Source organism: Poeciliopsis prolifica, unplaced genomic scaffold (genome assembly GCF_027474105.1).
Source record: "Poeciliopsis prolifica strain line A6 unplaced genomic scaffold, Auburn_PproV2 SCAFFOLD021, whole genome shotgun sequence".
Taxonomy (NCBI): Eukaryota; Metazoa; Chordata; class Actinopteri; order Cyprinodontiformes; family Poeciliidae; genus Poeciliopsis; species Poeciliopsis prolifica.
In genome coordinates this window covers 189,793-212,974 of record NW_026562396.1, presented here as the reverse complement: position 1 = coordinate 212,974, position 23,182 = coordinate 189,793, and the positions used below count along the sequence as shown (strand labels likewise).

At 38.3% G+C, this 23,182-nt stretch overlaps 1 protein-coding gene across 4 annotated transcripts in view; it reads left to right on the top strand.

The window, feature by feature from the left end:
* syt7b (synaptotagmin VIIb) overlaps positions 1-23,182 on the top strand; it is a 107,851-nt gene that overhangs the window by 33,893 nt on the left and 50,776 nt on the right. For 3 of the 4 annotated variants that reach the window (XM_055045192.1, XM_055045190.1, XM_055045188.1), the window contains exon 2: positions 22,520-22,623. The exons of the other annotated variant lie outside the window; for it this stretch is intronic. In XM_055045192.1, the coding sequence (XP_054901167.1) occupies positions 22,520-22,623 (104 nt within the window). The remainder of the gene's footprint in view (positions 1-22,519; positions 22,624-23,182) is intronic. 4 annotated transcript variants of the gene reach the window in all.

Below are 23,182 nucleotides of genomic sequence, written 5' to 3'. Positions count from 1 at the left end.
CACAGTCCTGACATCCGGGTTCCTCCCTTTTGCCGTAGCATTTGTGTTGTATCTCGTCAATCTCAAGTTGTGATAGCAGTTGCCGTTTGCGGATGTTGGAACACTGAGCTACTAGTTGTTTAGTGCTTAGTGTTGACTGGGGATGTCGAAGTAACCATTCCTTCCCCAGTCTTTGCATGTAACCTCTCTCACTAGGGTTACTTGAGTAGTAGCATTCCAACAGATCCACATTTTCATCTCTCGCCCATTTCCGTCTTGTTCCAGTAGCCCATTTGTCATCAAGGTGCTCTGGTTCCCCAACACCTGACGCAGACCTTGTTTGGCCGGGCGACGTCTGAGCCGGCATGTTATGCAACTTAGTATCTCTCATGGTATGAGGTAGGCAGTAGCTTGAAGGGTCTTGCCTAAGGACCCAGACTGGATTCGAACCCTGCCCTCTCGGGTGATATACTGATGCCTTATGTATTGAGCTATCCAGTCAGCTATATATATATATATATATATATATATATATATATATATATATATATATATATATATATATATATATATATAATATATATATATATATATGACAGCTGACTGGATAGCTCAATATATATATATATATATATATATATATATATATATATATATATATATATATATATATATATGACAGCTGACTGGATAGCTCAATACATATATATATATATATATGACAGCTGACTGGATAGCTCAATACATAAGGCATCAGTATATCACCCGAGAGGGCAGGGTTCGAATCCAGTCTGGGTCCTTAGGCAAGACCCTTCAAGCTACTGCCTACCTCATACCATGAGAGATACTAAGTTGCATAACATGCCGGCTCAGACGTCGCCCGGCCAAACAAGGTCTGCGTCAGGTGTTGGGGAACCAGAGCACCTTGATGACAAATGGGCTACTGGAACAAGACGGAAATGGGCGAGAGATGAAAATGTGGATCTGTTGGAATGCTACTACTCAAGTAACCCTAGTGAGAGAGGTTACATGCAAAGACTGGGGAAGGAATGGTTACTTCGACATCCCCAGTCAACACTAAGCGCTAAACAACTAGTAGCTCAGTGTTCCAACATCCGCAAACGGCAACTGCTATCACAACTTGAGATTGACGAGATACAACACAAATGCTACGGCAAAAGGGAGGAACCCGGATGTCAGGACTGTGGGGACTTAACTACAAGTCCCCACCCAGTGAGGGGATACACGGCCCCAATGAGCGAAACAGAGCTGAACGAGACAGCTGCTGACCTGAGAGAGAGAATCATGACCCGAATGACAACCAGGCCTCCCCGGCGCCAATTACAACGGCTGAGTGAAGTACCATCTGAAAGTCTCATTGAGAATGTGAATGCAGCATTGAGAACGATCCCTACCAACACCATAACAGAAACCAATGAGCTGATCTACAACTCAGCATCAGTGATCCTTGAGATACTTGGCTATAAGAGCAACCATGAGACCCAATACCCACCATGGAAAAGACGGTTAGAGGCTAAAATCAAGGTAACAAGGAGGGAAGTGAGCCAACTGTCAGAGCTCCACAAGGGTGCAATGAAAAGACCAGTACCCAGAAAGTACAGCCAGATGCCCATACCTGAAGCACTCGAGACTGCCAAACAGAGGCTCCAAGCCTTGTCCAGCCGCCTAAAGAGATACACAAGGGAGAATGAATCCAGAAGGATTAACCCTCTTCTCCACTCAACCAGCTAAGGTGTACTCTCAATGGCAGGGTAAATAACAACAGAGCAGACCCACCAAGGCTGGAGACGGACAATACTGGAAAGGCATATGGGAAAGGGAGGCGTCCCACAACAGCAATGCACAGTGGCTGATCTCTCTACGAGAGGACCCACAGCAACCTCCCTGAGCAAGCCCGGTACCATCACTGTGACAGATGTCAAGAAAGAGTCTCAGGCATGAAAAACTGGACAGCACAGGGCCTGACATGATCCATGCCTACTGCTAAAGAAACTCACTGCTCTCCATGAGCGACTGGCAGCCCAAATGAACCAGCTGCTACAAAGTGGGACTCACCTGAATGGTTAAATGAAGGGCGGACATCCTAATCCAGAAGGATCCATCAAAGGGTCCAGTCCCACCCAACTACCGACCAATAACCTGCCTCTCACAACCTGGAAGCTCATGTCAGGCATCATAGCGGCCAAGATAAGCAAACACATGGATAAACACATGAGCACGGCACAGAAGGGTATTCGGTAATAGCAGAGGAGCCAAACACCAACTCCTCGTAGACCGCACAGTTGCCCGAGACTGCAAAACCCGAACACCAACCTGTGCATGGCTTGGATTGATTACAAGAAAGCCTATGACTCAATGCCGCATACTTGGATCATTGAATGCTTAGAGATGTATAACATCAACAGGACTCTGAGAGCCTTCATTGCAAACTCGATGAGGCTGTGGAAAACCACCCTTGAAGCCAACTGCAAACCACTTGCACAAGTGTCCATCAAATGTGGCATATACCAAGGAGATGCTCTGTCCCCGCTACTGTTCTGCATAGGCCTGAACCCCCTCAGCCAAGTTATCAACAGACTGGCTACGGATACAGACTCAAAAATGGGGCCAATATCAGTCACCTACTCTACATGGATGACATCAAGCTGTACGCCAAGTGTGAGCGAGACATCGACTCACTGATCCACACCACCAGGATCTACAGCACTGACATTGGGATGTCATTCGGACTAGAGAAATGTGGTCGGCTGGTCACAAAGAGGGGGAAGGTCATCCACACAGAAGGGGTCTCACTCCCAGAAGGAACAATAGCAGACATAGAGGACAGTTACAATACCTAGGTATACCACAAGCAAATGGCAACCTCATGAGGTCACAAGGAAAGGAGCCACAGCTAAATACCTCCAACGAATAAGGCAAGTCCTGAGAAGCCAGCTCAATGGCAAGAACAAAATCCGTGCGATAAACAGCTATGCCTTGCCAGTAATCAGATACCCTGCTGGAATAATTAGATGGCCAAAGGAGGAGATAAAAGCCACAGATATTAAGACCAGAAAGCTACTAACAATGCATGGAGGGTTCCATCCCAAATCCAGCACCCTGAGACTGTACACGAGCCGCAAGGAAGGAGGCAGAGGACTAGTGAGTGTGAGATCCACTGTCCAGGACGAAACAACTAAGATCATAATACATCAGGGACAAAGCCTCAACAGACAATGTGCTCAGTGAATGTCTCAGACAACAGGGAACGGAGGTTGAGGTGCCAGAGATACCATCATGGGAGGACAAACCCCTACATGGATGTACCACCAGCAACTAACCCAAGTGGCTGATATCAGTAAATCCTACCAATGGCTGGAAAAAGCTGGACTCAAGGACAGCACAGAGGCCCTCATCCTGGCCGCCCAGGAACAGGCCCTAAACACAGAGCAATAGAGGCCCAGGTCTACCACACCAGACAAGACCCAAGGTGTAGGTGTGCAAGGAGGCCCCTGGACAGTCCAGCACATCACAGCAGGGTGCAAGATACTGGCAGGGAAAGCGTACATGGAGCGACATAACAAGTGGCAGGCATAGTGTACGAACATCTGTGCAGATATGGACTGGAAACCCAAGATCAAAGTGGGAAACACCCCCAAAGGTGTGGAGAATGCCAGAGCTAAGATCCTGTGGGACTTCCAGATCCAGACAGACAAAATGGTAATGGCGAACCAACCAGACATTGTCGTAGTGGATAAACATCAGAGGAAAGCCGTTTTGGTAGATGTAGCAATACCAAGTGATGCAACATCAGGAAAAAGGAGCACGAGAAACTAGAGAATACCAGGGCCTCGGGAGGAACTGGAGAGGGCCTGGAAGGTGAAGACCACAGTGGTGCCTGTGGTCATCGGGGCCCTCGGGGCAGTAACCCCCAAACTGGAGCAGTGGCTACAACAGATCCCAGGAACAACATCAGACATCTCCAGTCCAAGAAATGTGCAGTCCTTGGCACAGCCAAGATACTGTGCAGAACCCTCAAGCTCCAGGCTCTGGTAGAGGACCGAGCTCAGAGGATAAGAACCACCCGCGTGGTGAGAAGGGAATTTTTTTTTTATATATATATATATATATATATATATATATATATATATATATATATATATATATATATATATATATATATATATATATCTATATCTTGGCACAGCCAAGATACTGCGCAGGACCCTCAAGCTCCCAGGCCTCTGGTAGAGGCCTGGGAGCTTGAGGAATTAGATGTATTCAAGTTGAGATAACGTCATTCAATCACGTTAGTTCAGTTGAGAAAAAACCGATTGTCTCGCGTGTTCTCGCGTGATATCCCGTGATCTCACTCGTTGTCGTCAGCACAATATCAGTCTAACTATAATGAATCATGTTAGCTCAACATGATTCAGTTTATAAATGTGAAGTCGTGGAATATCTTGTTTATTCCAACATGATTTTATCACGTTTTCGCTTCAAACCCAACATTATTGTGTGAAAGGTACATGATATTTTTTGTTAATGTAATACGCCCCGACGTTCTTTTTTTTTTTGGCGGAAGCTCTAGCTGACGTAATTGAATCACGTTATATCTCACCTTGAATACATTTTATTCCATTTGCGAGAAAAAACGATTGTCTCGCGTATTCTAGCGGATATCCCGTGATTTCCCGTAATCTTGCGTGAACTTGCGTGATATCGCGTGATCTCACTCGTGGTCTTCAGCATAGGATCGGTCTGACTATAATGAATCATGTTTGCTCAACATGATTCAATTTTATAAAGTTGAAGTTGTGGAATATCTTGTTATGCAACATGATTGTATCATGTTTTTGGCTCAAACATGCAATTATTTAGTTAACAGTACATGATATTCTTTGTTAATGTGATAACCCTGAGGTTCCTTTTTTACAGTGTACTATCTGTATGCAAGTTAAAGCTTTGGGATCATTGAACGTTCAAACAGTGATCTTGAGACTGAAGCACTTTTAATGTGAGCAGGAAGTAAACTTGTTGCATAGAGAGTCCAGAGCAGACCTGAACAGTGGAGATAATTATTTTTGCCTTGCACAGAATTAACTTTGCAGGTCTGCAGATTTGACCTCTGCTAACAGCATTTTCATTAAACGCCAGATTTTTTTTATCCACAGCACAGTACTTACTTAAGTCTATAAATTTCTAGCAGTTACAACACATTATCCTTCAACCTAAGTTGTTCTGACTTCACATAAGTCAGGCACTTTTGGAGCAGATGAACTTTAGGTTCAGCGAGGTTAAAATAAGAGAAAATATCAAAGCAATGTGCCTCAGAGCCACTATATTGGAGATGCATAGGAGCCGAGTGAATGACTTACTTGTATGTACGAATGTAGCACTGATGTAGAATTACATATTAGACTTAGAGAGAGATGTGCTGCTGCCAAGGAGACAGTGTTTCTCAGGAAGTTAAAGGTTATTTCAGTAGGAAGCCGGCTCTCTTCTGCATGGGTAACATGTTCCTGACTAGCCTGCCAGCAACCCAACACATAAACTTCTTCTGTCAGGATCTCAAGTAGTTTGGTAGTTTGGTGTGACTCTCGTTTCATTATTATATTGTGTCGGTGTATTATTTTGGTTAGGTGAGACATATTCCTGTTTTTCTTTAGTTTAGTCATTATTACTGATTCCAGTTATGCTTATTTCTTGTTTCTACTTATTTTTAGTTACTTTAGTTCTACTCGAGTAACAATAAAGTTTTTTAGTCTGCTTTACTACTATGTTCATTTCCTAGCCCTCCTGTGTACATTTTCAGTGCAATGCAGCATGTCTCCATTGCATAAATTGATTTATACTTGTGCTTTTAATGTGCCTAAATGTTTAAAACAAATGACCAAATTACATATTGTAGCTTCGGTTGCATTTGAAAAATACCACTTTCCTGAAAATGTGTTTCCTTTTAGGCTTGTGCATTTTTATTTAAAATCTTGAACAAGCAGAGTGAAAAAAGTCTGCAGAGGAATATTATTCTGTGGTTGAGTCGTTCATTATTGGGCTGTGTATGTTTGCTCATCAAAGAGGGTGTGGAGGAAAGGGAGGTGCAGATTGCTAATGAAATAAAATACAAACATTTACAAAACTTAATTTAGTTAACTGAGCAAACTGATGAATTGGCGTAATTACTGGTCCTTGGTGTACAACACAAGAAGTTGACATGGAAGTGTTTTTCCAAGCTTTTGTGTGAATGTGACCATGTTTTTGAGAAAACAAAGTTTTTTCTCAAAAAACTTTGAGAAGTTTTGAGAAGAACTCCATGTTTGGCAACTCCAACATGAAGTTAGAGTTGCCAAACTTCATGTTTTGAGTTTGACAACTCCAAACAACTCAGACAAAAGCATCAGAGCTCAGATGGAGTTCAGATCTTATCTGCAATGAAGTTGCACTGAGGAGATTAAAATTTGAATCCAGGCAAAAGGTGGCAGATGTTAAATGAAAGGCATCTCGCACATGTTGAGAAATTATGGACCATTGGATAAAGCATAAGAATAAAATTATGATCTCCAATCTTTTGAAGTGGCATTTTTATGAGGTTTGTGATGTTATGCATTGTGCACATTTAAGCATGAGGACATTTAATTTCATCTCAAGTAGTTTTAATAAAATATCTTACATATCTTATTAAAACTAATCACAGAATTAAATATAAGCACACAGTTTTTTATGGATTTATGTATGTTTTTGCTACAAACATGCCAAATTCAATAATGTAAGCTGTTTTTATAAGAAAAAATTGTCATACTATTCTTGTGATTGTAACAGTAATAGGTTGTCATTTTCTACACTGTGCCATGCTACTTAATAATCACATGCAGAATAGTACAATAGGCCTCTGCATAAGAAGTGTTTAAAAACAATTTGTGGTTTACATTTGACAGACACTTTAACAAGCGCGTGATCTGTGCAGTAATTCCTCTTCTCAAGTCACTTTAAAGCACGGTTTATTGGGAATAGACTGGAAATTGAAAATAGGTATGGAGCAATATTTGTGTGTAAGGAACTGCAGTTTCATCGTAGAACAGAAGGTAAATGGGAAGGAAAGCAGAGAAAAGCAAAATATAAAATACAATGTCACAGAGACCTAATAAAACCCAAAGACTGTTCAAGGATTTTTCCCCTATGCAACCTGGAGGGTTACTTCGGGTCAGTATCAAGCTTCGTAATAACGGGAGGCAGCCCTAGACACTTGGGCGCTCATGGCAAAATTATGTGAGGTGCCTCCAGCTGACCTCTGCACTCCCATCTAAGTATCTTAGAGCAACCTCAGTGTATTATACATCATGTATAATTCACTGCTCTGCAGCACATGGATACATTTTGGTCTGTGTTAGATGAAAGAAAAAAGCAAAAACATAAAAACAGTCTTACCAAACAAGTGGCACATTTCAGGATCAATCCAAGGTCGAGAGGACAGGACTGGTTGTTGCATCTCTGGAGTCGGAGACAGAAGTGTCTTCAGATGGCCTGTGTTTGAAGATGCAGGTCTTAGGCATTTAAGAAGTGCATCTGAAAAGAGACAAATGGATGTAAGTATTAGTGACCACCGCCGATAGTCAGGGCTGGCTTTGGTAATAAAATGCAGAGCAATGTTTATCAGACATCAAAGGCGTGGAACAAAAATGTGAGATGAATCAAAGATTTGATTTCATGCTAAAATGAGTTCTGGATGAGTATCAGGTACTGAGATGTTTATTGAACTTTAGTCGAAAACGAGTTTTGTTTCTCAAATTTGTACATTTCCTCATTCATCATGTTAATTTGAGTCACATTTAGAAATTGATGTTTCTAACTGATGTTTCAAAATTTTATTCTGCAGCTTTGGCTGCATTGATAGTTTCTGTGCTTTGCACTGGTTTGTACCGAAGGTGTTTATTCACACCTCAAATGCTGAAATGCACTTCGTAGGCACAGCCATTTAACTTTTCTAAATTTTATAAGCTGCTCAGGAACATTGTGTTACAGTGTGAAAAACTGGAATCATTACTTCAAAAAGTGATTCATTGGTAAGGATATTCAGTCTTAAAACATGAACCTTGCAAAACTGAATTTTTTTCAATTGAGCCTCCTCAAAGAACTCGACACAGGGCAGAATGGGATGAGTATATTTAAAATGTAATACTGCTATTTTAGACATAAAATAGAAATAAGTAAACAAACAAGTAAAGAATTTAAAAAAAATTGTATTATGTTATACATTTGATCTTTATTTGTTGTGATATTTAAAGTGGACATTTTAAAAATATAAAGTTTTTCAAATCTAAGAACTTGGCAGTAAAGGTAAATGTAAGGTAATCTTACATTTTGGGGCTTTGTTTTGGCACTAAATCTAAAGAGTTATGTTACCTCTAAATGTCACAGGACCTTTAACCTTTTCACACCTAGAGTGAAGTCAATTATGTGTCATGCAATTCTACTTTACTTTAAGAGTTATAAACATCTTTTGGTGCTGTTTGATTTTGATTTTGATTTTTCTTCCTAAGGGAGGGTCAGCAGGCAAAGGCTCCTACTGACAGAATCCATTTTTAAACCTTGACAGTGTGCGTATAAGTGATATTAATGTTTCTCATGAGAAAGTTGGTGGAAAAAATATGTTATATAACCGCAAATGTGTGGGCATCCTTAAGAGTGGCCATGCTGATTGAATTTTGGAGCTAAAACTTTTTATAGCAGCCATAAATCATTTGGGACTCTCCGTAACAGATGTCAATCTTCATTAAATGCAGACTTAAAATTTTATTTTTCTGGATTTTGCTTTTTTTTTTTTTATTGAGGAACCAGTGGATTAGTTTAATCAATTACTCCAGGAAGCTAATGAGAAAATGACTAGATTATTGTTTCCCAAAATATTGTCAGAAGTTTTCAGCAGGAGCTCACAGACTGAGGGTCAGACTCAAGGGACTGATTCCTTCATCACAAATGATGAGCTCAAACTCAGACTGACCAAGTAGGCCGCTAAACGGCAGCTTACAAGTCTGCTTTCATTGAGCTGAAAGTGCTGAAGGTAGTGATTTCTTCATGCAGTAGCACAATGGGGAATTGTATTAACACAAACAGCGACTGCAGCACATCCTGCCAACATGGACAAACAGCAGAGATTCACTAACCTCTTCAACGACATCTACTTTTGGGTGGATGCAGCCACTTTGGTACTGATTCAGCCATGATTTTGTGAAATGATGTGAGAAAAAAAAAGAATTTCAAGTTCCATTCATTATTTACGAAGCAGGTTTGGACAACAAGTTTACACATTTTGTGAAAATGGTGGTGAAAATTAAAAGCAAGACAGAATGTTTGCCTTTGACCTTTTAGTTTGGCATTGCGACACAGAACAATATAAAAAATAAATATGTATTCAGAACTATCTTAATAGGATCAAGGTGCATTTTCTGATAAACACTTTAGGACAGAATGTTGTGATTCTTCACATTAAAATTCCAAAAGGTTAATCATTATTATAAATGCAGCCCATTCCAAACCTACATTTGCATGATTATGTAATTTTTTTTTCTCTCTTTTTGGCTTGAGGGAAGAGCTGCTCGTGTTCAAATTACATTTGAGACGTCGCTAAAAGGTTTTTCCTTGATAATTCAAGGAGAGAAAAGCTGTATGCATATTGAAATGAATGTCCTAAGGACCAATATCGGATATGTTTTATCACATTGGGTTATCTTTCTTTGATACTTGTCTTGTGCAAAATTTACTAAATTTGCAATTTGTGTATTGTTTTTCTACTTCTGAAATACATTTACTCTATCTTAATAACAGTAGGATGAGCAAATTATTTCATGTTTTTCTTTTCTAAATTAGATGTGTTGCATTGTTAATGCCACATGACAGCTGTAATTCAAAAAGATCACAGGCAAGGAAGAAGACAAAGCTTAAAGGCCCATTCGCACTAGTTCTTCACACACTTCCTTCTGCTTAATGCTGTCTCAGGTTGCTGGACTCTCTCGATATCTGGTTGTGACAGAAAATTTAAATGATGAAACTATGGATTAGAATTGTTTCATGAAAAAAATACAGTGAAACATGGCTGAAAAATAAAATTTAAAAAAATATTCAACAAAACAAAAACACCAATCTGTTTTCATTTTAAATTTCTAAAAGCTTTTGTTTTGTTTAGTTGTTTTTGTTGTTGTTGTTTTTGTTAACTACCTTTAGTCACAGTTTGATATTAGACTTATTCTTCCATAAAACTACTTTTAACTATGTATGGCAACAGCAGCTGGTTTGTAATCTGAACATTGTTGGTTTGAATCCATCTCTAACAGAGGGAAGAACACGATCATGTGCTTCACCATGTGAATGTGTTGCTAGTTGTGTTTGGGCATTAAGGCTCTAATTTTTATAGTTTTGAATTATTGGTAACAGGAGAAACATTTTTTTATGCATTCAGTCAAATTACTCAACTGTTGACTAATCCAATAAATTTGAAACTGAATAACAAAATAAATGCTTTTTTTATAGTCAAGTGACAGGAAATATGAAATGGATCTTGTCTGTGCATGGAGGACGTCTAGTGTCTTTGCTTGTCTTGTCTTCCGACTCGTGATCAGTTACTACAGGAGCTCAGGCTTTTCTTTTGCAGATAGACGCCGACAATCCTGAAAAAATCTCTTACCGATAGCAACCAGCACCACCAAGCTGGTTACTGTTTCAAGCTGTGTGGCCTTCTCAGCTCTGAACGAAATACGGTGTCTCCTGAAAGCAGCCTAAGTAATTTTCTATAATCTACTAATAGTCAGTTGTCAGAAAAAGTGGCATTGTTTCTCCAGCTAATAATATCCTCTGACAGGAGGCTGTACATAATAATTTTAATTTGATTATGCGGTATAAACTCTCACATTGAATAAAAGTTGGCTGACCAAAAGAGCAACAGAACCACATGCTATAAAATAGGGGGGAATTTGAAATCCGCAAAGAGTAATCCCCATAATTAATCAAAAGCACTTTACTAAGAGTAATAAAATGATGGGCAATGTTAAGGTACATTTGTAGAAAATATATACATCCACAATATTAGGTATAATAATTTGTTTTTATGGTGCGAGTCAATTGTCCTGTAATAAAGCTCTGGCAGATTTTAATTGTACACTTACTTATGCTTATTTTCACCCCCAGCTCTTAGTCAGACATGCTTTCCTCATACTGCCCTCCCATTTTAAGAGTTTTAACCTCACTCTAGGACCTGTAATTCCTTTCCTCTCTTCAGTACCTCTGGGTGAGTCATAATGACTGTTCAGTTGTGTCCGTTCACCCATACCCTGTCTTATTGCACAGAGCAAACTTCTAAATCCTCCTCATTATGGACAACACATCACCGCTGCGGCAGAGAAACACTCTGACAGCACAATCTGCCTGCACAAGATAGTTTGACTGAATAAACACACCTACCAGTCAAGTGTATTAGGTTATGAGTCAGTCATGGGTCTGTGGTATTACAACCCTTTGAGACAGCAAACAGCAGCTTGTTTGCCACACTTCACTTGTGCAGAGGCATGACACAATGTATTTTTAGTCTCCAAGACGAAAACCCACGAGGGATTGTTTTCAAAGTTTTCATCCTCACATAGCACTGCTTCCAAATCTCTTTGTTTGACATAAATGTTATTTGTGAATGGAATCGCGAAAACTGGGGATGTGCGCGACCACTTCCCCAAGAGCACAGCTTACGTAAGAAATGGGCAACAGAGCAAATGGTTTCGACGTTTCAGTTGAATGAGTAGCAGAGACACGGTGTCACAACAATAGATTGGCATGGAGGTAATGAAGTCAGATGATATCTGTCAGGGGACTGTGGTTTACTGGAAAAGAGGTGGATAAAGAGCAGGTAGAATGAGAATGTTTTGTGATATAAAACAATGTGAATGTTGGGGAAAAAACCCACAAAATATGAAGATGCTAAAAATGACCTTTTTTTCTTAGCTTTACACTTTATCAGTGGTTTAATTAACCACAAGGTCTTTTTAGATTTGTTAGATTTTCTGTACAAAACAGAAAAATGACGTAGTGTCATGTCTTTTTTATTGATTTACAAAACTGACTTTCCAAGAAACAAACATTTCAACATAAACAAGTAGTTTTGATTGTGTTTCTACTTCAGAGGAACTTCAGAAATACACAAGTCATACATTACTGAACCCATAGCAATGTTCAGAAAACAAGTTTCATTTTATTGTGCCTATAAAATGTCTAAATACTCACGTCAAATGTTTCTGTTATTTTTAAAACCTTTCCCCCCATTAGTGTTATAGTTACAAATACCCTGTTTAATTTAACAATTCAAAAAATCCAGAAATAGCAACAAGAAAAAAAAAATCAAGTTGGAATATGCCAGTAGTATAGTGGCAAAATTAACACTTGTTGCACAATTTTTAAAGTAAGTTTTATGGTTTGGTCTTAATTAAAAGTTAAGAATTCATCAGCATCCCATATTGACAATATTTCACTCCACCTTGCAAAATTTCTCCAACCTTTTGAAGACATCTCTTGCCCAACAGCCCCTTTTATATGTGGTCAAATTTTCTAGCAGATTTTGTTCTAACCTCCGCAAAACTTTAATTTTCACCTCACAAGTTCATGTCACAGGGTCGTTTGGATATATGAGGGAGCAGGCTCTGATACTGATAAAGAAATTCTCACTCATCTTCTGCTTTCAAGTAGGCATCTGAAAATGTGAAGCTAAAACTGACTGGCAAAATTAAACGTACTTTGCATTGTTGCAGCTTTTTCATGACTGACACCCTTAAATAATGAGATCCTTTAATTCTCTGAAACCTGTCTGGGATATATGCCTTTAACTATTAATCCTTCACAGGTGTTGTGTCTGTGGGAAGAAGCCTGAGTATCTGGATGCATGCAGAGAACACAATGTAGCAAGTTCTGATTGTCACGATATCTGAACTTTGCTTTTGATTCTTTAGATTCTTTACAAATAATCGCAGGTATAAGATCAATAGGACTCAATACAAAGGATGATTGAATCGTAGAGAAATTATGCTATATTTTTGAGTCGATTTATTTGTTTTTCATCACAAAAACTTGCCATTAAAACGGGTGTGTACACTTTTCAAAGTCACTATATTTTGAACATAAATTGGCATTTTTTGGCATTACCATGCATAATAACTTCTCTGACAATAATATCTTCTGACTTCCTTCCTTTGCGCCCGTCATTACTATGAATGCTAGAGGGGTTTGTCACATGGACTTATCTCACATGGCTCTTGCTACCATTTGTATTGGGTGAGTCTATGTTGGATAGTCAAGGCTGCTTATCACTGCTCCATTCAAAATCTTATTCCTCCTACAATATCTTCTTGCAACTTTAACATTATAAGACTTTTTGATGCCATCATAAACTCACAAAGTTAGCCTCCCAGAAGTTATAATATAGTTAATAAAAGACATATATATATATTTTATGTTAAAGTTGGAGGTTATTATGGTATAAATGAAACTATATTTTTCCAAAATGAGATGGTAAGCCTCAACAGTACTTCTTTAGTGGCAGATTACTTAAACTTTTTGACATAGAAATTGTGTATTGTCTTAATTGACTAGACTAAACAAATGAAAAATATCTACTGTACGAGTTGCAGATCACAAAATTAAAACAATCACCTTGCAGATTGTTTTAAAAGTGAGAGCTGGAACAGCCCATGCACCGTTTTTTATTTACTTCTGAAAATTCACAAGGAAGATTAATCAAGGCTGATGAAGATTGTCTAACAAAACCTGTTCAGCACAGAACAAATTCAAGACAAGGAGAGAGCCAATCTCTTAGGAAACATGTCTGATAATGTTGTAAGATTGGATGTGACAAAAAAAATGCAGGTAAACATAAGAAGAAATGGCAGAAAATAAACCATTTGTATCTCAAAAGTAAGATATTTGGTTGTTCGGTCAACATAGTAAGTCAGCTATTCAGCTCTTAAGGAGTTTCCTATAAATTGTCCCACTCTGAATGCAATCTTTTCCCTTAGATTCTTATTCGCAAGCTGCATTCGCTTCCAGATATACTTTATATTTACCAACTGTTGATACTCATGTAGACAGACAGTAAATGTTGGAAGGCTTGTAGAGAACTGGGTATTTATATCATAAAAACTCAAGAGCAGACTTACAGATACAGAAAACAAAGAGGAAACCCCACATTGAGAAGAGAACTGACAATAAATTTAGTGAATAAAAAAATAGGACAGTTTATAGAGGAGGGTGATTACAGGCATGCAGTGTGATTAACAGGTGGCAATTGTGGGAACAAAGATAAATTAGCAAGAAATTGGAAACACCGCAATCTGGGAGCACTAAAGCAGTGACTGAACATGGCCAAGATAATCTAATAAAAGTAGAAGGAAAGAAAACTGAACACAAGGGAAGCAGCTGAATATCAAAAGTGCAGTATGACTGAACATGACTGGATACTAAAATACTAAATAAACCACAGCCACATACCAGAACCAAAGTTTAAATAATTAGTGATACCAAGTAGTGTTAAATATAGAAAGATGCAATACTACACTTTTACTTCACGGATCATAGGAAGATGTGACTCCAGGTTGGGCTTTAAGCTCACAATTGTCATCAACTAAAACAGATTGATGTGCTCAACCCTCAACAACAAATTACCCCATTACAATCCCCCATTAACTATCAATGGCTGTTAAAAGCAACTTCACTTTCTTAGACAAGCAAACAGCCTGTAATTTCACTTTTATGGCGTAAACTGTCTTTGCTGTCTGCGGTCCATTGTTTCAGGGGTTTTGCACTGACAAATTTGGAGCCTCTTTCTACCACTAATGAGGTAAATAAACAAAACAAAATGCCACATGGAGATAATTAAGCAGATGCCCTGTTGTTGGCTAAGTTTTGCACTTTGGAGGACCACCAAGATCTGATTAATCAGACGTTTGTCTATTAGTTTGTATGTGGATATATTCAGTATATATTATCTGATAATAATTCAGTATTGTTCTATTGCCACATTTAAATCTGTTGCATAAAAAAAAAAGTTATGTATGAATTTCAAGTGTAGCACTTATATAAATATCCATACAAAGAACGGGCATTTTAGTATTCAATTAAATCATTGTTGTAATTGAATGAAACTAATGAGGATGTCAGCTGGGCTACCTTTTCAAAGGTTGTCTAATTTACACCCACCATTTTATTTTTAACATCTCAATCTGAGCTTCAAGCTGTCCAAAAGCCAGATACAGGTGATGCAGTCCTGATCTTTGATACTGTCACAATATTTAAAGTGAGGCATGCTTTGCTCTGTGGTTTTCTTCTGTATAATTGGCTGCTCAGCTTCCTCCCACAAGTCGACACTCTTCTGGCACTGTGTCTGTCATAGCAGTCAGGGGTCACCTCCCTCTGCGTTGGCCCTCTCCGTGTTGTGCTGACCTACAACAAGAGATGCTCCTCAGGAGGTCCCCAGTGACTAATGGTGCTTATTCTCTGTGTCGTGCCAGGAGCTAGCACCTAGGGCTGAGTGAATAAAACACAAACAGATAAGCACAGCAGGTGGAGGGAAAGAAACTACAGAAAAAAGGGGGGCATATTTGACAGAAAGATGCTGGTGCCCTCAAGAGAAGAAAGTGCAGACTGAATTAGGACAGACAGTCTGGGGGAGTGTTTGAGTGGGAGCATGCTCTAACTTTGCAGAATTGCAAACTCTTCCACAGCGGTCTGTAGCATGCTCCGAGTATTCAAAACGTGCATATTTGTTTGCATGTGTTGTAAAATGAAAACAACGAGCAGGTAGGACATGAACTATTGATGGGACTTGGACTGCCTAGTGGGAGTTTGACACAATAATTTGTAAGTTTCTGTGAAATACTGTCCTGTGATGTTTAGACACAGTTGCTCATCCACATTGGTCTCCACTGCGTCAGACATTTCTCAAAATAGAAGTGCAGAGGAAAAATTTGGAGGACTTGGGTCCGACTCTGTGCCTTTTATTTCTTAGTCTGCTTCGATGTATGTCAGGTTTATGCACCTGGACATTCTGACACACTGGAAAAAAGGCGAAAGACAATTCAAGATTTGTACACTCAAAAGAGCGGAGCAAAGAAGACTTCTCCATCTCAGTCTTCTAAATCCACACTCTGAAGAAGGACGCTCTTCCACATTCATTTCTATTTTCCTTCTCTTGTTACAGATATGTTAAACAGGAGGAGGGGCAAAACAAAAAAAAAAAAACTCAGCTGCTAACACAGTCATTTCTAACACAGTGAAGTTTCCTAGTCATTATGCAGCTGTGGCCTCAAGCGCAGTTCCCGTCTCTCTCTCTGGGTCATAAACTATGACCCAGCCTTTGATGTGTTCCTCCTGCCAGGTCAGTTCTCACCCTGACTGCAGGCTAGCTGGTACCTGCTCCTAATTTGGCACGCTCATCACTTCCTGCAAGTCATTCTCACACAAAGCACACATTCCAGAAACAGACATAGAGCTTACAGTCCTTCAATATAATGATTAGTGTTCATAATACTAATAATGTAATCCTATCAATGTATTAGTCCTTAGCTTTAGGTTTTTTAGGTCTTCTGTGCTTCCATTCAGTTTCTCCTCTTTCCATTATTCATCCTTCATTGTGTTTACAGTCTCCGGTCAGTGGCCAGTCTCGACGCTGTGTCAATAATATGCTATATTGAAACAACATGGGCAGGTACAAAGAAACAAGTCAGACACATTTCACTGTCAAATAAATCTCTCAAATTGGAGGCACAAACATTGTTGGTGTAATTTGTATTTAACAGTGAAGCAAGTTTCATGACATGGAAATATAGTTTAAATAAAATGTCTTGATTTTATTTACTTATTTATTTTTTGCTGCTTCTTTATGTCTAGTTTTAGATCTAGTTTTTCCCGTGAAGCCTTTGTGTTCTTTAAGGTAGTTATGTCATGTTGTTTTGATGTGGAGAATCATTGACAATTTGATAGAAAAATAAGGACAAAAGCCTTACATAAAAACCATGAGTGCACAGGGAGCCAGAGAAGAGCAAAAAATAAAAATCAAATCAGGAACAAAGAGCCAAGGAGAATGACTGGGGAACCCAATATAACAAGGTATCATGAGGTTTAACCAGAGGGATGAGAGGGAACTGAATAAACACAGAGTGTGAAAGCTGGAACAATGGAATGAGCTCAGAGTAACTTATGACAAGACAAGGAGTAAATAAACAGAATAAACTAGAATCACTGAGAAACAGTGAACTAAAGTAAATATGATGTAATCGAAATAAGAAACTAAGGAACACCAATCACAACTGATACCACCATCACTGTTAACATTATATGGATTCACTTGTTTTCCAGTGATAGGTCATGCTATTGATTCAATATGTCAAATGTTTTTTTTTTTTTCAGTAAGGATTGTGTTCTTGTCTGCTGGTAAAGCTTCACCAATTAGTTCTTTCTGCTGTATATCTTTTCTCAGTTCTGTAATATCCGGTTGATTGTGATTCAGCTTCTGATTTGTGTAGAAAGTCATGCTCCATGTAATTGAAACGTCTATATTATCTACCGCCGCCAGATAATGTCTGATGGTCACGCCATTGTCAAATTCTTCTTTTTTGTCTTCAAATATTGATCACCTTATTTTTTATACAAGAGTGCTGAAAAAAAAACTCTAAAACATATTTGAATTAAGCTCTTACCTGAGTGTGTAGCATCCAGCTTGAACACATTAATGTCAGTCTGCATTACTGATAGATGCACACAGCTTTTGACTGCTCCTGAATACTCAGCTGTCATCTGTCTTTTTTGCAAATGCTATTCCAAGAACATTTTCTAGTTCATCCATCTATGAGAAATCCAACATGGTGTGTAGATTTGTCAAAGGTAACACAGAGCAGGAGACGACTTGTAATGAGTAGCTGGGTAAATGGTGGCAACAGCAAGTTTATTAAGGCTATTTTTCATGTAAGCAACTCCAATAATTTGTTTTATTACCATGAGTGAAAATTAGTTTGAAGGAGACTCTTTCAGAACAAAGATGGGAGACAAAAAAGCGTTTGACAGAGAAGCAATGCACTTCTGCCAATAACTCAACATTAATGCAACTGTGCATTACACTGCTTCTATGCTATAAATGATCGCAGGCTACATTTGCAGTCACTCTAATATTTATAATAGTGAGAGAAGAAAAGAGCAAGAATGCTTGAGCTGTTGTTAAAGAGTCTCTGTTTACACTGGGAGCCACAGGAGGTTCACAGTGTGAAACTAAACAGCACAGCAGGTCTTTCAACTGGGAATAATTCACATTTATTTAACCTACCGTGACCTGAGATTACATCGGTGCAGCACGGACTATTTAAAGACGACAGTGTTTTTCACATAAACAAATATTGAAACTAATTAGCAGCATCTAAAGAAATGGTAAACTTAAAGTGAGCAAAATCATACTGAAAACACATATATTGACTTTTTACTTCTCTCTGTTACAAGTTATATCAATGTTACAACCCAGCTCAGCCAGGGGGAAAGAGAAGCAACATTACAGAAACCTAGATGTTAAAGGTTTTATCAGTCTGGGGTTTATTGTTTGGGTTTAACAACAGGTAAAAAACTACAATCAAAAGTTAGGGTCTGATAACCAAAAATACTTAATGAAACAACATCCACAAAACAATCGGAGTTGTAAACTACAGATCTTAACAAAGGAAAACTGATCCTTTTTTCCACATTAAACAAACTACAAATCTGTAGTAGAGATGCACAACCCCCACAAGTACAAAAAGCTCTCAACATTTCTAAAAACTCACAGAAAGACAAAGTTATTTAGAGCAGTCAAACACCCAACAAAGTGGCAAGCTGTATGAACAAAGAATCAAGCACACCTCCACCCAGGAAGTCTTGGGTTTAAAAAGGGAGGCCTCATCAGGGATTGGTGGAGCTGATAATTGGTGAGCCAATCAGCTCAGCTGTAGGCCTCAGGGAGGGTAGAGGAGGATGAGGGCTGCATCCATTTCCCAGTGGAGTCAATTTAGTTGGAAAGCTGCAGAGATGCAGATACGGAAGAGAAAAAGAAAACAAGGCCACTGGCCGTAGCAATCAATTTTCCTGTTTGAAACAGATTATGAAGGTAACAAAGCTTATTTGAAGTGAAGAGAGTAGCAATAGTGAACTGATTTTATTAAGTTTTAAAATTTTCCATTGCTGTTACGATTCCTGTTTTCTAACATGTTTGCAGAATTAATTAAAGACATAACCTTAATTTGGGTTTTCCATGTAGGTAACGTCATCAGAATCTCTTTCCAAACGACAGATTAATTTTTTTTATTGTTTTGAATTATTACAATGCATTTTCCATTTTGTTTTAACTTTATTTTTTCTATGTTCAAACTTAGTCTTTTTTCAGATATTTTCAAACATCATCAAATATGTATTTTTAAACTGTTTTTATTGAGCCATAAAATGGATCAAGTAGAATTTTTTTGACGTCAAACTGAGTCACTACGTTACAAAATCTAATCTAAACTAGCAACATCAGGTGCTTTTATGCTTGAATCAAAAGACCCTCATGTTTTTTGATGTAATGTTTATGGCTTTCCAAAGCATAACACCTTTCAAGTGTTTATTTCTGCATATTTTTAAACAATTACCACTCAGAACTAATGAAAACCCAAAATCTGCATTATCTGTTAAATTGAGTTTAACTCTTAAAGTGAGTGAAGGTGTCCTATATTTAAGATTTTGATTTTCTGTGCACTTGCTCTGAAGCTGCATATGCTGTAATTTTACCATTGCAATATATAGATTTATTAATGTTTCTAAATTATGAAAGGAACATGAATTTAAGCTCTCTTTGACTAATATATTTGGTGACACTTGTTGTTTCATTGCCAAAACACCAGCTGTTGATTAGAAGCAACTTTTTCAATGAGACCTTGGTGATGGATGAGTAGACTATCCATTATCTTGGGTTTATGTTTGCAGAGCCTAGAGCAGAAAACCTTTAACACTTTACTTTCTTATTCATTGCAAGATATATCTCACAGATTGCATCAGTGTAGATATTTTGGAGTATTAAAAAAAAAGTTGGATATGTACACTTTAGTCAAAAAACTTTTTAAAATGTTCATTCTGAAGACAATGAGCATTACCAAGGTTTTGTGGGAAGTGTTTTTTTCTTTGTCCTGTTCTCAAGTGATGCAGTCCTTACAGAGCATACAAGGCTGGTGTAATACAGGGCCAACAGCTGCACCACAACTCAGTGTCTATCATTAATTTCAGAACAACTGTGGTTTCATTCCTAGGCTACAAGTGAAATTGTTGAAAACATCCAGATGAGAGAGAATAAATAAATCAGCTCTATAACAATGGACAGCCTAATAGCCTGACTTTAAATCCAAAGACTCAAGATGTAGAAAATGAAAAGAACAAGAAAAAATATGTTTATGACATCAATTAGATAAGTAGAAACAACAAAAGGAATTTAAAACTGTAAAAATGAAACAGAAGAGGATTAATAAGTCACAAATCTCATATTGCTGAAATGCACATCTTTTCGTTCAAAACTTTGTCTCAAGCCAGTTGTAGCACAACAAAAAACTTGAGTGTGATGAATTTGACAGGTTTGTTAGTTTATGTTTGCTGGAAGCTTTCCAGGAACAAAGAAAACAATGGAACTGTGAAAATCATTGAAGTGGTGGATGTTTTGGGTTGGCAGCAGTCTGACTGAAATCACAGGCCAACAGAGCAAAGGGGACCAGCCAAGAGAAAGAGTCCAAAACTGGGCTGAGAATCAAAACAGGGCAGATGATCTGACAGGGAAAATAGCTGGAAAGCCAAGTCAAACAGAGCAAGCTAAGCAGGCCATACCAAAACTGGAGAGGTTAATGAGTGAATGGAGAGTGAAAAAGGGAATAGGTTAAGAGAACTGGACAGTTGGGATTGGGAATGACAAAATAGATAAGTCTGGGACAGGATGTAAAATGACTGGAAATGTAATGAACATAATAAAAAGATAAGTGAATGCATAAACAAGCCAAACAGAGACATAAAAAACCCCATTCATATGAGTAAATCTGGTATTATTGTTTGCAAAGACAAGTGTCTTGTAAAACTATTTAAAAAAAATATTTGGCCACAAATTCACAGACACAACACAATTCATGAGTGAATCCAAGTTGTTGAAATGCTCTTGATGGATATTTGTTCTCCAGCCCTTGTGTTTCCTCCATTTCAAGCAGGACAAAGTCAGAAAGTAAAAAAAAAAAATCTACATAAAACAGATGACTGACAAGATTTTCAGAGCAGGGTTGCATTTCGCCAGCAGTGCAGCTCCAAAGCAGGTTGATTTGAACTCAGTGTTGGGTATGCATCTGGGCAAATCCAAAACCATAAGATGTGACCTCCATCTGTACCTGCTCTTTGCATGTGTCATCTGCATAATGGAGTTGCATATTTACATTTATATCCACTTTTGTGAGAACCTCACTTGTTTAAATTCTTCTCACAGAGGTTAGATCTGATTATGCAAATGAAGTGGGTATGGTTGGTGAACAAACTGACAAGGCCAAACCCCAGTACAGGCAGCAGTATGGATTTTATATTTTACTTTTTTAGAGGTGAACTTGAGGGCCTGTCCTTCACAAACCTTCTATCAGATTCTGAATGCTAGGTGTTTTTTGTTTTTCTTATTTTCATTCCATCTTGCCTGGTTTATACCTGACACTACGTAATTTTTCAACCAGTATGCAACATAAAAAAACTACACCAAAATACAAAACAGGTGAATATTTCCCCAACACTGTTTAATACACAATTATAAAATGCAGCACAAATAAAACCCGTAAATCTTAATTTAAAAAAGAAAATCCATAAAGCTAATATTTAGAGGTGAAGAAGAAATGCATTTATTTTCAGGTTGAGAATAACTCAAAATAATTATAGACTGTGCTGGAGAGAAAAGATGGTTATTAGCTCATTGTCAGCGTTGTTTTGCTTTTCTGCCTGTGCATTCTGAATTACTTAGCAAATAACTGAATGAATGTCATGCTTGGGAGGCAGTAATTGAAAGATACAGAAATTGAAAATAGAGCCCTCTGGAAAATAAATCATCTGTCAAGACAGGAACAAAGTTTGTAAGGGATTTTGGAGATAGAGGAGAGAGAACGGAGGTTGGTAATTGCATGGCTTCTGGCCTCGTGATATGTCTTCATCCTGACATGTGCGCATCTCTCGCTGATACATGCAGGGAACATGAGCAAGAAGCTGTTTCATTGCCTTTATTTCTTTTCCCCCGCACTGCTTTTACTTTTCTCGCTTACTGATGAAAGATGCCAGATGAGAAGGATGAATGGAGAAGGGAAGAGAGAAGCCATTGATCCTGAATATGCCTCAAAAATGACTTTCACTAACATCAGAATGTTCATATGTGAGCACTTTAAAGATTCGGAGTGTTTTATGGACTGCACTAATACCTTCCTCTATATCTGTCTTTGTCTTCTCGGTCTTTGTCTCTCCCTCTTAGGCTCAGTGTCACTCAGTGTACTCCTGCTCTCTGTTGCAGTCGTAGTATGTGCCATTTGGCTCGTAGCTTTATGTGGGATCTGCACCTGGTGTCAACGTAAACTGGTAAGTTACGGTACCTAACATTTTAGCTTGCATTCATTGCTCATGACAATTGTTTCTCAGTTTCTTTAAAATATCGAGTGTATGTTGATGGCACATACACTCAGACTGTCATTCATTTTGGATTTTTCTGAGAAATCAGATCTGTTGCTTTCTTTACTCCTTATTTTAATTGCCTTATTCATTTACTTGTGGTTGTTCAAGATGATCACATGTAGTCAGTATCTTACAGGCAGCACAAAGCATTCAGATGGTCTTATGACAAAATAGTTTTATGATACATTAGAAAATAAGCCTGCCTGCCACTCAGTTCAGGCTCTTTAGAACCATGACAGAAACGTTGGTTTAAAGAAAACCCTGCTTGGACGATTCCTCCCACATTACAGCTTCTTTTCTATTTCTCCTGGTGGCTCTTGAAGGAGGACACATTTTTGTGGTATGTGACTCCAAATTATTCAACCCGTTATACCTGGATGTCTGGATCTTTTTGTGGAACATATCTAAAATTTTCTGGAAAGCGCAATGGCACTTGACACTGTTGGCTGGCATTTTCAAAAGCAGA